General features: G+C 26.8%; 1 protein-coding gene across 1 annotated transcript in view; it reads left to right on the forward strand.

The window, feature by feature from the left end:
• The first annotated feature begins 6,458 nt into the window (after positions 1-6,458).
• The window catches only part of LOC145197965 (uncharacterized), a 29,351-nt gene continuing 20,183 nt past the window's right edge, over positions 6,459-15,626 (forward strand). The window contains exons 1-3 of the mRNA XM_090075871.1: positions 6,459-6,561; positions 11,502-11,789; positions 14,656-15,162. Of these exons, the coding sequence (XP_089931997.1) occupies positions 11,504-11,789; positions 14,656-15,162 (793 nt within the window). The 5' untranslated portion in view covers positions 6,459-6,561; positions 11,502-11,503. The remainder of the gene's footprint in view (positions 6,562-11,501; positions 11,790-14,655; positions 15,163-15,626) is intronic.

The raw sequence follows: 15,626 nt of genomic DNA on the forward strand, positions 1-15,626 counted from the left end.
GTGTCAGAAAGTGAAATGGCAAAAGGTGTAGCAAACTCTGAAATTCATTTATTACTAATTTCAAAAACAGAAAACCAGAATACAAATAACTGTATCAGCATACACGCATGCGCTAACTCGTGCTGGAAAATAATTATACCTAAACAAGTTGAAAATTATCTGGCGCCATCTTTTTACAAATCGGATGAAGATGCAAATCGGATGAAGATGCGCGATCAAGAAGGATAAAAATATTTTAAGAGAAGATTTAAAAAACTCTTTTGTAAGTTTAATTTATATTTGAATTCATTCTATTACAATAATCTTATTGCAATTTTTTTTTCTCATAACTCGAAGGAAACTAAGTCAATTTCTGGGTTTTATATAAAAAGACGCTTCTTTCAATAAGTTGTCTTTAGTTGACGAGTTGTGTAAGTGAGTGTCCTCTCCGCAGTGATTTTTTTTATTTTTTGTTTTGACTTTACCTCTCGTCATCTCGAACAGCTTAGTTTGAAAGCGAAAGAATTTAGAGCGATTTGTAATAGAAGAACGTTCTTTTTGATTTTTATCAATACTTATATTGTGACAAAACTTTAGCAGATCGGGAGTTTTCTCCAAAATTCAAGCTAAAGCTATATTCAGCTTCTTGTTTCTGTAAACAAGGGCTTTATTCGATGCAATGATATATTATATATACTAGATGTCTAACTTCGATCCAAAAAGTGAAGCCGTGGAAGCCATTTCTAATTTGGGCAAAAACATGCGTTTTTAACTTTTATTTCGCACGTCGGATATAGCTTTTGCCCTTATTACAAATGGCGGATTCAATTTGTAAACAAAAAAAGCGACTTCACTTTTCGTCCAATAAAATCCCGCAAGTTAGACATCTAGTATATATAATATATCATTGATTCGATGTTTCGCGAAAAAATTTTGACCTATAGACGACTTCGTGTTATATAACGTCATCCACCTTTGTCTTTCTTTCAATTAACTGATTCATCTTTTTTAAACAAAGCGAGAAATAATTTTTTTTTTAATGCGTCAAAAAATTTGCTGATGCACGAAGCTGAGAAGTTCAAATAAAATGCTTTATGTAAGTGATGCAACACTGCACCTTCCATTTTATGGATGCATGTGCAAAGAAAACGTATATTTCATTTGCACAAATACTTTTTAAGGAGTTGTGACTTTCAGTCCTAGAACTCTTACAAATATTTTAATTGTTGGTCGTTTTATCTCCAGATATGCAACTACGATAAGCAAACTTCTCGAAGTGAGTCGCGTGTACTTGTTCCATCTCCGCCAAAAACATTCTAGGATTGTTAGTATTTAAAATGTGCACCATGATTTTCTAATTTGCATCATGCTTATTGTGCATTTTTTCTTCAAAAGCTCTATATTCAATGTGGTTTCATAAACAAGGTTTTTGGTTTCATAAGACAAACTTCCAGAAGAAAATCATTTTTATGAGGAACGCAAAAAATATTTTTTGTGGCGTTTGACAGATAAAATTGGTAAACAGATGAAAGACGGAGGTTCTTGGTGATGATTTCGATTTTTGCTTTTTCTTTGCGAGTAGTTCATGTTTTTTGCAAAATTATAAATGCTGACACTTGTGCGGGTCAAAACAATAACGGAAAAACTTGGAGAGTCGTCATAATCGTCATAGCCTGAATGCAAAGACGTGAGCAGACCGGATACTCACAAAGGAAACATGATTCCATTCACGGTGCAAATAAAAGCAAGGTGATGGTAAACGATGGGTATTTACTTGTTCACCACGAGGATTGAATTTATGAAGCAAATAAAACTTCGATTGTTTTGTTTTTGAATCATGAAAAAAGTTTACAACTTACGATGAAATTATTAAGAAACATCGTGATGATGCTTTTAATAGAAATTTTCTGTTTCGATTTGGAAAAAACTTGATGCAATTCGAGCTCAGCAAGAGTTTCCGAGGCTAGACGTTTTAGCAAGTGCATTTATACATGTGGCAAAAGAAGTTGGTTGAATGAAAATGATAGAAGCACGGAAAAAGTATGGCTTAAGTTGTTTATTAATTAAAATCTTGTCTTTTGGCAATGACTGAATTATGTGTTTTTTTATAAAAATTATTAAATTAACCGCATTTTTTATGAAGTTTATAAGTATTTTCTTTCGTTTTTGATAAATCAAATTTTTATATAAATAATTTGGATTTGAATCAGTGAGCTCCATGAAGCCAAGTCTAGTAAGTTGTTAACTTTGTATGAAGGTTTTTATTTTTATGCAAATTCCTATCGTTTGAATATTGTTTAATTGATTTTAAGCATAAAAATCAGAAAATGAAGCGGACAATATTAAAATCCTGTGGGAGTTTGTTTTTGAAAAGTTCAAAAACTTTTTGAGGTGAATTTGTATTATGAAAGTTGATTATAAAACGTTTAAAATTTTACTAAACAAAAATGTTATAAAAATCCTGTTTAAACATAATCTCAAATGCCGCTGATGCTTATTGCTATTATTGTTATATATTAATTTTGTATTCACATTTGTGTAATTTTAATGTAAAAATTTAGCTTTTAAGTTTATCTTTTTGAGGGATTAAAGACATTTTTGGTTTGCTACTTATGTTATTTCCTTCTTTTTATTTGAAATTTAAATATTAGTATTTTGATTATAAATAAAAGTAAAGTAAAAGTTCCAGGAGTTTGATTCCTGTCAATTGTAGGGTTCTGATGCTAAAATAGGTTTTTTAAGAATAGAGACTATTAAAATAACCGTTTTTTAAAAGATTCGCTTTACTCACAGTTGCTTAGCATGGTATAATCAAAATTTCTAGATTTCGTTTTTTTAACATGAACTATTTCTTTGTGGTTCTCCTAAATATTTGATAATAAACAAAAAGGATAAAAAAATAAAACAAAAATATTTTAATGTAATAATGAGTAGAGTTTAAAACATTAACTATTTATTATTGATCTATTAACAGTCTCAATTTTTTATATATTGAAAAAAAAAAACTATTTACTGAATCAAATACATACACTGCGACCATTTTCTATAGGCGCATGTGGATTATGTCTTAAAAACGTACTTAAATTTATTTTTAAAGTGTATTTCAATAGTTTATAAATAAAGTATCAAAAATAATGAAAATTATCAAAAAATAATATCAAATTTGAAAAGAGGTCAATCATAAATGAATTAAATTCAAAAGATAGCTGACTATTTTCTATAGAGACGTAGTTCACATTTTTTAACAAAACTATCCAAAAAAATGTTTTTATCACATTTTTAGTACACGATTGGACCTACTTTGCGCTCAATTACTTGATAAATTCGTTTAGGCATACTTCCCACCAAGTTTTCCAGCACTTTTAGCTCCATATCCTCCCAGCATTCTGATACCGCTACTTTTAGCTCTCCCACGTCTTACAATAATTCCCCACATGTTTTTAACAGGATTCAAATCTGGACTGCGAGCAGGCCACCACATTTGCTCAATTTTTTTAGCTTCAAACCAAGCTTCAGTCTCGTTACTAGTGTGAATGCTGGCGCTCTCTTGTTGAAAAACAAACTTTTTGTGTCGATATTTGTTTTTAAATGGAATCAAACATAAATTTAGCTCATCAATGTATTCAAAACTTTTCATTTTGCAAGATATAAATGCTAAATTATTCAAAAATAATTTAGCATTTATATCTTGCAAAATGAAAAATATTCAGCTATTTAGACATCTTACGTATTCATGAGAATTTAATTTAAAATTTCTTACTTGTTCCCAATCGCGTGCCATGTTTTCACGGGCGAATTCCACCCGTATCTCTTTGTGAACGGGCTTCAAATTTGGTGCTTTATTCATTTTTGATCTTACAATGTGTGGGCTGTCTTTAAGAACTTTCTTAATCGTCTCCTTCCAAACATTTAAACCCAAATCTGACTTAAATTTTTTTCAAACTTTTTGATGAACTTGATGCGAGTTGAATAACTCTACGTTTTTCACGGCCTGAAACCTTAGATTTCTTTGGTTTCCTCTTGATTATTGCATAATCTGTTGGATTTTTCAAGAAATTACGGATAACTTGATCTGATCTCTTCAATCTTCTAGCAATTTCTCGATTTGGAACTTTTTCTCGATGATAAGCCAATATTTGACCTTTTTCAATATTGGTAAGGACCTTTCCTTTCGGAATTTGATTAAGTTCAACTTAATTTTGACTCACAAAATAAAAAATACTACAGAATATAAGAAATTTGCGACAAAACTCGTAAAAACTTTAGTGCGTCTATAGAAAATTGCCACGTGAATATTAAAAATTTAATTATTTTAATACAATAAAGACAATAAATAATCAGATGCATAATGGATCATTGTTTTCTTACGTACCGTTAGAACAATTTTATTACCACTGTAACACTGTAAATCCGCTAATTTTTACATGCGTCTATAGAAAATGGTTGCAGTGTATAATTGAAATAGAATCAAAATTAGTTTTCTAAACATTTCTCAGCAATCCTTATGTGGAGCGACACAACATTTCCAACAAGCTTTCAAGGCGCTATTCATCGCTAAGCAGATTTTAAATTTTAGACACAATTTTTAGTGTAACAAAAAATTGAGGCAAATTTGAGGCAATTCTTGATTAACTGACTGAGGAAATTCTTGATTAATTTAGGTTGATGCAAGTCTTTCTCAAGCATAAAAGTTGTGGATTATGTTTCAATTTTTCTGACAATTAGTTGCATGAATTTTGTACTTCTTTTCGTCAAGAAACTTTTTTTTTGTTAAAAACAGATTTATTTTTTTCCTTATTTGTTAAAGTTTTTTTTATCAACATAAAAGCCATGATGGCACCATTTATTCAGCTGAATATTGATCTACGGACGAGGGCCACCGCAAAGTTTGAAAAGGAATGGTTCAAATTATTAAACAACTAGGTCCTTGACAGGACCATGGGAAATTTTTGCATTCACATGAGGGTTGATTTAGCCTGCAGCTATAAGATAGATAGGATGCGCCGCCTTGTTGCAGATCCGTGGTACGCTAGACCTTTGGTCCTGGTTGCATATCCGTGGTACGCTAGACTTTTGGTCTAGCGTACCACGGATCTAAAACCAGGCGGGGAACTCGAACTGAACAGGCTAATATTTGTTGGCCAGAGTGTTTTCAATATATTCTAACAATTGATGTATGACTGCTGGTATAACAATCTTAAAGCTCAATATGGTGACGAGGTAAAGTCTGTCGTTTGTGATATAACCGATACCAACAGCTTGTTGTTCCAGGTTGAGACTGAAGATGTCTACAAAGACAGAGACGCAGTTATAGTCTATATTATAACACAGAAAACAAGATTGTTGGTCAAGCTCAAGGCCAAGTGAGTTCAACGAGCAAAGGTCAAAAATATGCGCCATTATAAGTTCAAGCAGATTCTCGAGCGCAAAGAGTTTAAGCAAAAACAGGTAGTTTTAAAGAGCCACGGCCTTCAATTCGTAGCCTGCGAGCAGAACAAGACCGGGTTCTGCCCGATGGTGTTACAACTAGAGCCTATGGCCATTACCTCATAAATAGGAGACCAACGCTAACGCTTTGGTTTGAACCTGCTGCTGCTTAAGAGGGATTTCTTGATGAGAATCCGATCTGATGGTTAGCTCTTTACAAATAAATCCTCTTCATGGTTTATTAGTTAGAAAGCGCGGGTGCGGGGCACAAATACTTACACTGTCAACACTTATTTTGGGGAGATAAGGGGTGACATAAGGTGCGAAAATGTGCATGAATGTTAAAAAATGCACACATTTCTTAAACAGAAAAAAATTTGTGTGCTCTTATGTATGCAAATATGCGCGCTGTGATATGTCATTAGCGCTCACCAAGAGTCAACATTAGAGTGAAATTTAGAATTAACCCCTATCTTTGCTCATAGAGGAAGAGGCCTGCTGCTTGCATGAATATAAAGCTTATGAGAACCATACCACTGAATCTGTAGTAATTGCTATATATAACTGTAGAAAACTACTGGTTTATCATGATGGTTGATGTCAGTGAGCAATTTGAATTACTCATAATAGTTCTTTCGGGCCCAACAACTTTGTATTTCTAATTTGCTCACTTGCTAGCAACCATTTTTTTTTTTAGCTCTAATGTTTTCACATGCGTGGAAACTGGTTAATATGTGCTAACTCAAAAACGATTTTTAGGTAGTAGATGTAAAATGGAGGCTTAAAGCCATTGGACCTTTCGGGTCACTGGCGTCAAACCCCCATTTTAAATCTACTATTTTGAGGTTTTTTTATAACATGTCAATCTTGTTTATAACAAAAAATTTTCCCAACTTAGAATTTTTCGGAAGATATTTAGTTGAAAAGTTATGTGAGAAAATATTTGGAGAGAACAAGCTTTCGATTTCACCTTTATATGACCTAGACACAGCACCATCACTGTTTCGGTATAAGTAAACGAGTGCGCGCGGTCCAGCCTGTCACTTAAGTATCACGTGACCGCAGGAATTTTAGGAGTGATCAAAATTGTCGGCACATTGCGAGGCTTCATACTGTTTGCATTCCTTTGCTTGAGAGAGATAAGCTGTCAAATAGGTAGGCATCTAGTTATCAACTATTACTTTTTGCTAACTGGAAGGTTACTGATTTGAGAAGGTTTTCCCAAACAGAGCTTGACTTAATTAAATTTGTTTTTTTAAGATTCATTTTTTTGTGATTATTTACTAATTAATGCACATTTAAGCGTTTTTCAAGTTTGAGCATTTAGAAGGCAAAAAATTAACAAAACAATTTGTCATTTAAAATTAAGCAACTTACAACCTAATTCTCACTTGTAACCTGAATTTTTACGTTAAATTTTGATCAAATTTCTAAGTTGTTTATGAATTTTAAATGATGAAAAGCGTTTAATAAAAGTTATTTTATTAAATGTTTTTCATCATTTGAAATTCATAAACAACTATAAAAAAAACGCTGTTTAATTACAAGTTTAACACATGATTAAAGTTTTCTTTGTGTTTCTGACTTAAATGTTAAAATATTGGGAAATAATCTTCTCTTAAAAAGTTGATTTAAACAGTTTTAGTTTATTAACATACTTCCTTATATTGCAAAACAAAAATGGAGGTTGCATAAGTTAAATTTTTCTTCAGTTGAAGAGAAACTCGCATAGAAAATCACAGATAAATTTACGGAAAGTTTTTAACGTTTGGAAATACAAATTAAAAAAAATTTTTTTTTCTGTTTTTATAATGTAACAGAGCTCTCAAAATGAATTCCATAATGTGTAAAATGAATTGATCAATAACTAATTACACAAAACAAATATTATAAACTGGCTATGTTAACATATTGACAAATATTTCAATTTTAAAAATCAGAAGTGAATGTTTCAGCAATCTTATATATTTTTTTCAAAGTTACAAGCAAATTAAACTTCTAAAGGGCAAAGCTACTTCCTAAGCATGCTTCAAACCTCAGATAAAAATCTGGGTTTTTGAATATTTTATTGAAGGAATAAAATAACATTTGAAGAAGATTTATTTTGAAAATTATTTCTTCCTATTTATCTTTTCATTTTATTTGTCAATAAATCAATCTTGATGTCAGAAGAAATATGCTTCTAATATTCAAATTAAGTTCATATTAACAATTAAAAAATTGATAAAATATAAAAATTGTGTATTTTTAAAATTATTATTTGTCTAAATAATTTGCTTACAATCCTAATCACCTGGTTTCAGGGTTGTTGTTGCTCTTTGATATGCTAATAAATACAACATGAATCGACAAGAAGTTCATCACAAAAAACAGTTGTGAAGACCTTTTTTTTTTTTGTTAAACTTCTTGTTACATCATGTTATATTTGTTCGACATATGAAGCATAGTACAAAATGCAAAATCAGCTTGAAAACAAAGATATTTCCTTAAGTGGAAAAAAAGAACTGCAATCAAGAAAAGCTGACAATTACCCTCTTAAATTTTTAGAATGTCTCATTGTGATGATATTGTTTGACTATAAACTTGGTAACTAATGAAAATTAGTATAGTTTAAGATTCTTCAAACTGCTGGAGAAAGACTTTTCAAAAGTATGACTTATTTGCTAAAACTGCTAGTTCCACATCAACTGTGCCAATATTTTTGAAATCTTTACCTTTCTGAACTAATATCCATTTGTCCTTAATCAAGCAACTAAAAAAAAGTGAATGAAAATAACATATATAGTGGATAATATTAAAGACTAATGAAATTTGAAGGAAGGGGTAGGGAGGAGGAGTATTAAAGGGAAGACAAAATGAAAATTCAAAAGTGCAAAGCTTTATTTAATCTGCTACTATGCTTCTGTTTTAAATACATATCTTCTAAAGTTTAAAAAAATATACAAACATAAAACATTCATGAAAAAGCATTATTGAAATTTTTATTAGAAGCTTAGTTTAAAGAAAGGTACTATTGTGTTTAAAATGAAAAAGAGCAGCGATATGGCTGCCAAACCAGAACAAAATGTTTGAGCTATTATATCAACATAGTAAGATTGGTTAAAATGCTTGAGTTAATATATCACCATAGTAAGGTTAAAAGAATTCACATAAAACTAAGATGAAATCAGAAAAATTCTTGGTACACATTTTTGAGTATGGTCATCATAGTGTTACAATCTAAATATTTTCTTTTGTTAAGGTGTAATAACAACAAAATCAACAATTTTGAATTTTAGTTTTTTGTTCATAATGAACTTTAACATAAATGCAAGAAACATTTTGTTAAACAAAAGCCTAGTTGTTGTGAATCACTAAAATAAGAAGTTTGAAAATAATTTCTAAGTTATATTTTATAAATTATAAACTATTTACAATGAAGAGAGCTTTTTTTTTTTTTTTTTGTTATTGTTATTATTATTATTATTGTTATTATTATTATTATTGTTATTATTATTATTATTGTTATTATTATTATTATTATTATTATTATTATTATTATTATTATTATTATTATTATTATTATTATTATTATTATTATTATTACTCTTATTATTATTATTATTATTATTATTATTATTATTATTATTATTATTATTATTATTATTATTATTATTATTATTATTATTACTCTTATTATTATTATTATTATTATTATTATTATTATTATTATTATTATTATTATTATTATTATTATTATTATTATTATTATTATTACTCTTATTATTATTATTATTATTATTATTATTATTATTATTATTATTATTATTATTACTCTTATTATTATTATTATTATTATTATTATTATTATTATTATTACTCTTATTATTATTATTATTATTATTATTATTATTATTATTATTATTATTATTATTATTATTATTATTATTATTACTCTTATTATTATTATTATTATTATTATTATTATTATTATTATTATTATTATTATTATTATTATTATTATTATTATTATTATTATTACTCTTATTATTATTATTATTATTATTATTATTATTATTATTATTATTATTATTATTATTATTATTATTACTCTTATTATTATTATTATTATTATTATTATTATTATTACTCTTATTATTATTATTATTATTATTATTATTATTATTATTATTATTATTATTATTATTATTATTACTCTTTATTATTATTATTATTATTATTATTATTATTATTATTATTATTATTATTATTATTATTATTATTATTATTATTATTATTATTATTATTATTATTATTACTCTTATTATTATTATTACTCTTATTATTATTATTATTATTATTATTATTATTATTATTATTATTATTATTATTATTATTATTATTACTCTTATTATTATTATTACTCTTATTATTATTATTATTATTATTATTATTATTATTATTATTATTATTATTATTATTATTATTATTACTCTTATTATTATTATTACTCTTATTATTATTATTATTATTATTATTATTATTATTATTATTATTATTATTATTATTATTATTATTATTATTATTATTATTATTATTACTATTATTATTATTATTATTGTTATTATTATTATTATTATTATTATTATTATTATTATTATTATTATTACTCTTATTATTATTATAATTATTATTATCATTATTATTATTATTATTATTATTACTCTTATTATTATTATTATTATTATTATTATTATTATTATTATTATTATTATTATTATTATTATTATTATTATTATTATTATTATTATTATTATTATTATTATTATTATTATTATTATTATTATTATTATTATTATTATTATTATTATTATTATTATTATTATTATTATTATTATTATTATTATTATTATTATTATTATTAAAGTTCAAAGTTAAGTTAGCATTTATTTTTCCTTTTTTTCTTAAAATAAAGTGCTTGCTCTTCTCCTTAATCGTTGCTTACAAATTTTTGCTAACAAGTGAGCATAAAAAGATTTTGTAGACAAGTTCAGTTGTTTAAAAAGTCTTTGAAAAATATATGAATAACTTAAAATAACAAATAAAAATGTTTAAATAACAAAAAGAAATGCTTGAATATTCTCATCAAAATACTGTAAAGATCAATTTTACATTTTTCCACAAAAAATGTTGGGCAGGTTTGTTCTTTATATTGTCAATAAAATGTTTATTCTCAATCTCAGGTGTCACTTTATGTGGCAGTTACTCTTTCTCTTCAGTGTAAACTCTAGATATAACAACTATTAGTATCATTTCTTTCCTTGTCCAGAGTCAAGATTTGAACTTACTAAGTTTTCAAATTTTTTTTTATTGAGTATTATTGTACATTAAACATAAATCTAAGAGTATTCTTTTGACACACTAGGTTTAATGGGTAACACATCAGTTAAAACAACTAATAGACAAATCATATGTTGACACATTTTCAAAGAGACTTAGTTTATTGATTAAAGAGAAGGGTGGTTTGATTGAATACTTGCTACTTATTATGCTCTTGTATTTTCAACAAAGGGTTGTTACTCCTTGTCATTCTCTTGTGGTTCGCATACTAGCTGGTGTAAATCTAATTTACATTTATATATGCAGGTATTTTAATGAAAAAAACATTTAGGTAGAAACTGGTGACTTTTTCATGAAAACTTTGTTCATATGAGTTTTCTTCAATGAACATTATACTACTTGTTTCTTACATTTGTAAGAAGTTATCAAGAATTTTAGATTTTTATGTCACCAAATGTAAATGCTGTTGCATTCAGTTTCATTCACCCTCATATTTGCATCTTATTCACAATAAGGTTGGTATAGGAGAAAATATTTATATCAGTTTTTTTGTTTCAATTCATTTAAATAACGTTAAAGAGCATAAGTTGTTGGGCACTTATTTCATTTTCAAGTAGTTCATGCTGATGAGAGCTGTGACTTAATCATTTATTGTGTCGGTTTAACCTCTGTATTTTGTAGTCTGTACTAATAGTGATAATGAAACACATTTGAATGAATATGTTTGTTGATTGAATTATTTATAACATATTAGTCAATGAATAACTTTTATTTAGGAATGAATGCAAAAGTAGTGAATATTTTAAAAGATAAGGTGGCATCAGAATGGAAAATATTTGCATTTTGTACTGGTTTTAATGATGTGGCTGCTGTTGTTGACCAAATTGATCATGATATAGATATTATTCAGAAAGGTCATGATGGTTTGACAAGAGAAAAGTCTAAAATTGAATATTTCTTAAAGAAACTTTATCAACAACATCCAAATGATTACAGAACTTGCATTCAGAATTCTCTGAAAGTTATGAGAAGGAATGATGTTTTACATGATATAGATTTCTTAGGTGAGTTACTTAATTTTTATAGATTTCTTAGGTGAGTTACTTGTAGTTTTTGTCTTTCTTCAGATAATTACAAGTTGGAAAAGAATTTATAGAAAACTTTCTTTTGAAAAGTTGTTTTTCCTAAATTATTGAATTTTTAAAATAGTTTCTGTTAATAATTAGTTAAACAAGTCTTTGAAGAAGCATTTTTAACCCTCACTTTCTTTTGAATTTGCCTAGTGTAAGTACAAAATTATTAATTATGATAAAAGTCCATAAAATCTTTTTTATTTCAATGTAATATTACTGAAGTTAAGTGAATTTTACTGGAATTTTACTCATTTATTCAATCTCTTGATGTGTCAATGTTACCCCAGTACTGTTTGTAACATTGAGACATGCCTAAGTGTAATTGTAACTAGTTGCAAGTAAGTGCTAATGTCAGATCTGCAAGCATGGCAAAAATATCACAGCAAAGATCGGCATGTTCTTTACAAATTATTAATAGCACAAACACTACAATCATATGAATAGAAAAATCCTAACTTACAAGAGACTAACTACAAGAAAAAAAAAAGGAAAAAATCTTAGTCTTTTTTCCTGAATAATTTTTTTAGCGATTTTCAAAATCAATATCATTAATTGTATTTCTCTCAAAAAACTTGAATCTATTTACAGCATACTAAACAAATATAAAATCTCTTGACCAATAGTTAATCTCTATTTGTTTTTTAATCTCTTGAATGCCCTCCAGAACAGTTAGAATACAATTAAAACATTTAGAAAACACTTTCAATATCCTCTTCAAAAATGGTTTTAGTTTAAACATCATTGTGAAAACTAATTGCTTAGATAGAAGTCAATTAGCATTTCTACTGTTTTTGTTGAAACAGGGTTTGCAAGTTTTATTCCTGGTGATGATAGAATACCTTGTTCTTCATTAACTTTTTGCAGCTCTAACAAGATACTAAGACCCTTCAAATTTTAACACTAGTTTCTAGTTAGATTCTATTGTTAGTCGCACCTTTTGATGGTAAGAGTCATACATACATTAAACTGTCTAAATCTGCCTAGATAATTATCTTTGTTGATCTGGGACTACTCATGTTTTTCTTGTATCAGTTGTTCCAAATCAAAATCTTTTAGTTGCCTGAAAATTAAATCAAAATAAATAGTTTTAGTTATTAAAAAGTTACTATACTAGCTTTCATTTCTCTCACTGAGTCTAATAGGTATCAATAAACTAATAACCAATGTTATTTTTCTCTCAAAAACCATTACCTTTGTTATTTTTCTCTCAAAATACTTGCTATAGAATTGTTCATGCTTATTGAACTTTATTCTTCTTTCAAATTTGCTCACTACAATATTTCTACTTGATTCACTCACATAACATCTTTAAATTTAATTAAAAACTGCTTCCTTGAAAATCCAGTTTTGTGTTATTGAATGTACAGATATTTTCCAGTTTAAAACAACTTTCCTTTAATTGTTAATGCTTTTTAAGGAAAATAGACAGAAGTAAAATGTATTATGTTATTTTTTTTAAAGCATGCTTTTGTTGGATTTTAATATTGAAGATTGTAACTAATAAAATTTCCAACTAATAAAGCATGAAGAAATTCAAACTTAAAACTTGTCTTTGCATGACATATTAAGGTGTTTCATCTTAAAATTTATGTATTAAAGTTCCACTAATGATTTTTGAAGGATCGCTTTGATCATCCATAAATCAGAAAAAGCAAGAACAAAGGTCCTTTTTTTTTTGAGTAGTCCCAAAATAAAATAAATTTATACAAGTTCTTTCATTTTTGTTCTAAAAATCCATACTTTTCATCAATATTTTTTAAAAAAATTGGATAAATAAAACATTTCTAATGTACACAAAGCCTTTAGAGTGTCATTTTTGATTCCTTTGAGCGAAGGTCTGCAGGAAAACCAAATTTTAGGAAGTTCATCTAAAACTTTTTAAAAAATATTAAAAGTCAAAGTTGCTGTGGCTCATTCTGTCGTTGCTAAAATGCTGAATCATCAAAATTGCCAATATCTCAATAACCAATACATATTTGTATTACAATTTTTGCAACGTTTTTTATGAGCTACAAACAATGTAAAGATCCATTGATTTAGGGATAAAATGGTGTCTTAGTCTGGATGATTTGACATAGATTTTTCCATATTTTATCAAAGGAAGTTTCCTCAAACTTTTGTTTTGTAACAGATATTTAATTTGACTGGTGAAACCCTGTATGGATTTTTATAGAAGTATTAAGCTTATCCTTTTCTCTCACTTGTGGCCCCCACTTTCTGTGAAAAAATCTTAATAAATTTTTACTGATTTCCTCACTTAATTATAAATAATTTAACTTTAACTCTGCTCCCAAAATAATTTTAAGACAATTATTTAGAATAAAACAAGCAGATTTTCAAAAAATTAATTTTTTTTTTGTTAGAGTGGATCATAAAAGTATATATTTTTACTTCAAATTTATTTAATATATAATTAAAGTGATTCATATAAAGATATACTCTCTATTTAATCAAAAATTGTTAAATTTAATCTGTTCATAATTGAAATTTGATATATAATTTGAATCATAATTGAAAATAACTTTGATTTTAATTTAGTTATGTAGATGCAGAAAAAATAATATTTTTTTAAAAATGATGTTTAATCTACATTAAACAATTATTCAATAGTAATAAATTAATACTATACTACTTAATGATTAAAATAAGTTTAACTATTTCTTTTATAGCATAACACATTTGTGAATAGAAATAATTTTAAGGAGAAAAAAGTGTATATGCCGAGCAATTAATATATCATTTAGAATTTTTTGTTAACTTTTTTATAGAGTTTTTGGATAATTTTTTCTTATTTTAGTTTCCGCTAAAGTGCTTTTTAAATATGAAGCTGAAGAACCAGATGAACTCACCCTAGTGGTTGGTCAAGTTATAAATAATATTTATCAACAAGTTGGTTGGTGGTGGGAGGGTGAAATTAATGGGAAACGTGGAGTCTTTCCTAAAAACTGTGTTGAAGTTATAAAAGATACAATTTCGCCCCCTCAACCATCAACACCAACTAACGCAAAAATAGCCATCACTGTAAAAAAAGCAGGAGTTGCATTTGAGTTTGATCCTGAGCAAGATGATGAATTAGCACTGAAAGTTGGAGAAATTGTAGAAATTTTAGAAGATAGTGATAAAGGATGGTGGAAAGGTAGATTAAATGGAAAAGTAGGATTATTTCCAGCCAATTATGTAGAAGTTATCAAAGAAGAAACAAAATCACCTATACCAGCTTTACCAACTATAACACCACCTCTACCAACATCACCACCAGCTTTACTACCTCAACCTGCTGGATCAACTGATATAAATAAGACAGGTGCATTTATCTATGTTTTATGCATTAAATGTATTGTTGCCATTGGTAATGCTTTTAAATTTTGAAATGTCAATCATAGTTTCAGTTAGACTATACTTGGTTTTTACAAAAAATAATAAAAATAGTTAAGCAGAAAATAATTTTAATATTATTTAAAAAATATTTTATTTAAAGATTTATTAAATAATATTAAAATTATTTTCTGCTTAACTTTTGTTCTCTAAAAACAGTAGAGATTAAACTCTCACTCAAGTTCTATCACATTTCAATGAAAACAAAGGTTATAAAAAAGCATTCTATTAAGAGGTATCTTCAATGTTAAGCAACACCAAAAGTCTTGGTCTATTTTTAAAAAACTCTTGTAACTTTGTTTTCATTGAAATGTTAGTGAAAAGTTAATGATAATAATAATTTTTTTAATACAGAAAGTTGATTTTTTTTAAATAGATAACAAATTTTAATGA

Source organism: Hydra viridissima, unplaced genomic scaffold (genome assembly GCF_058129835.1).
Source record: "Hydra viridissima isolate aposymbiotic clone 2 unplaced genomic scaffold, HvirCarnegie_v1 scaffold_62, whole genome shotgun sequence".
NCBI classification, from domain to species: domain Eukaryota; kingdom Metazoa; phylum Cnidaria; class Hydrozoa; order Anthoathecata; family Hydridae; genus Hydra; species Hydra viridissima.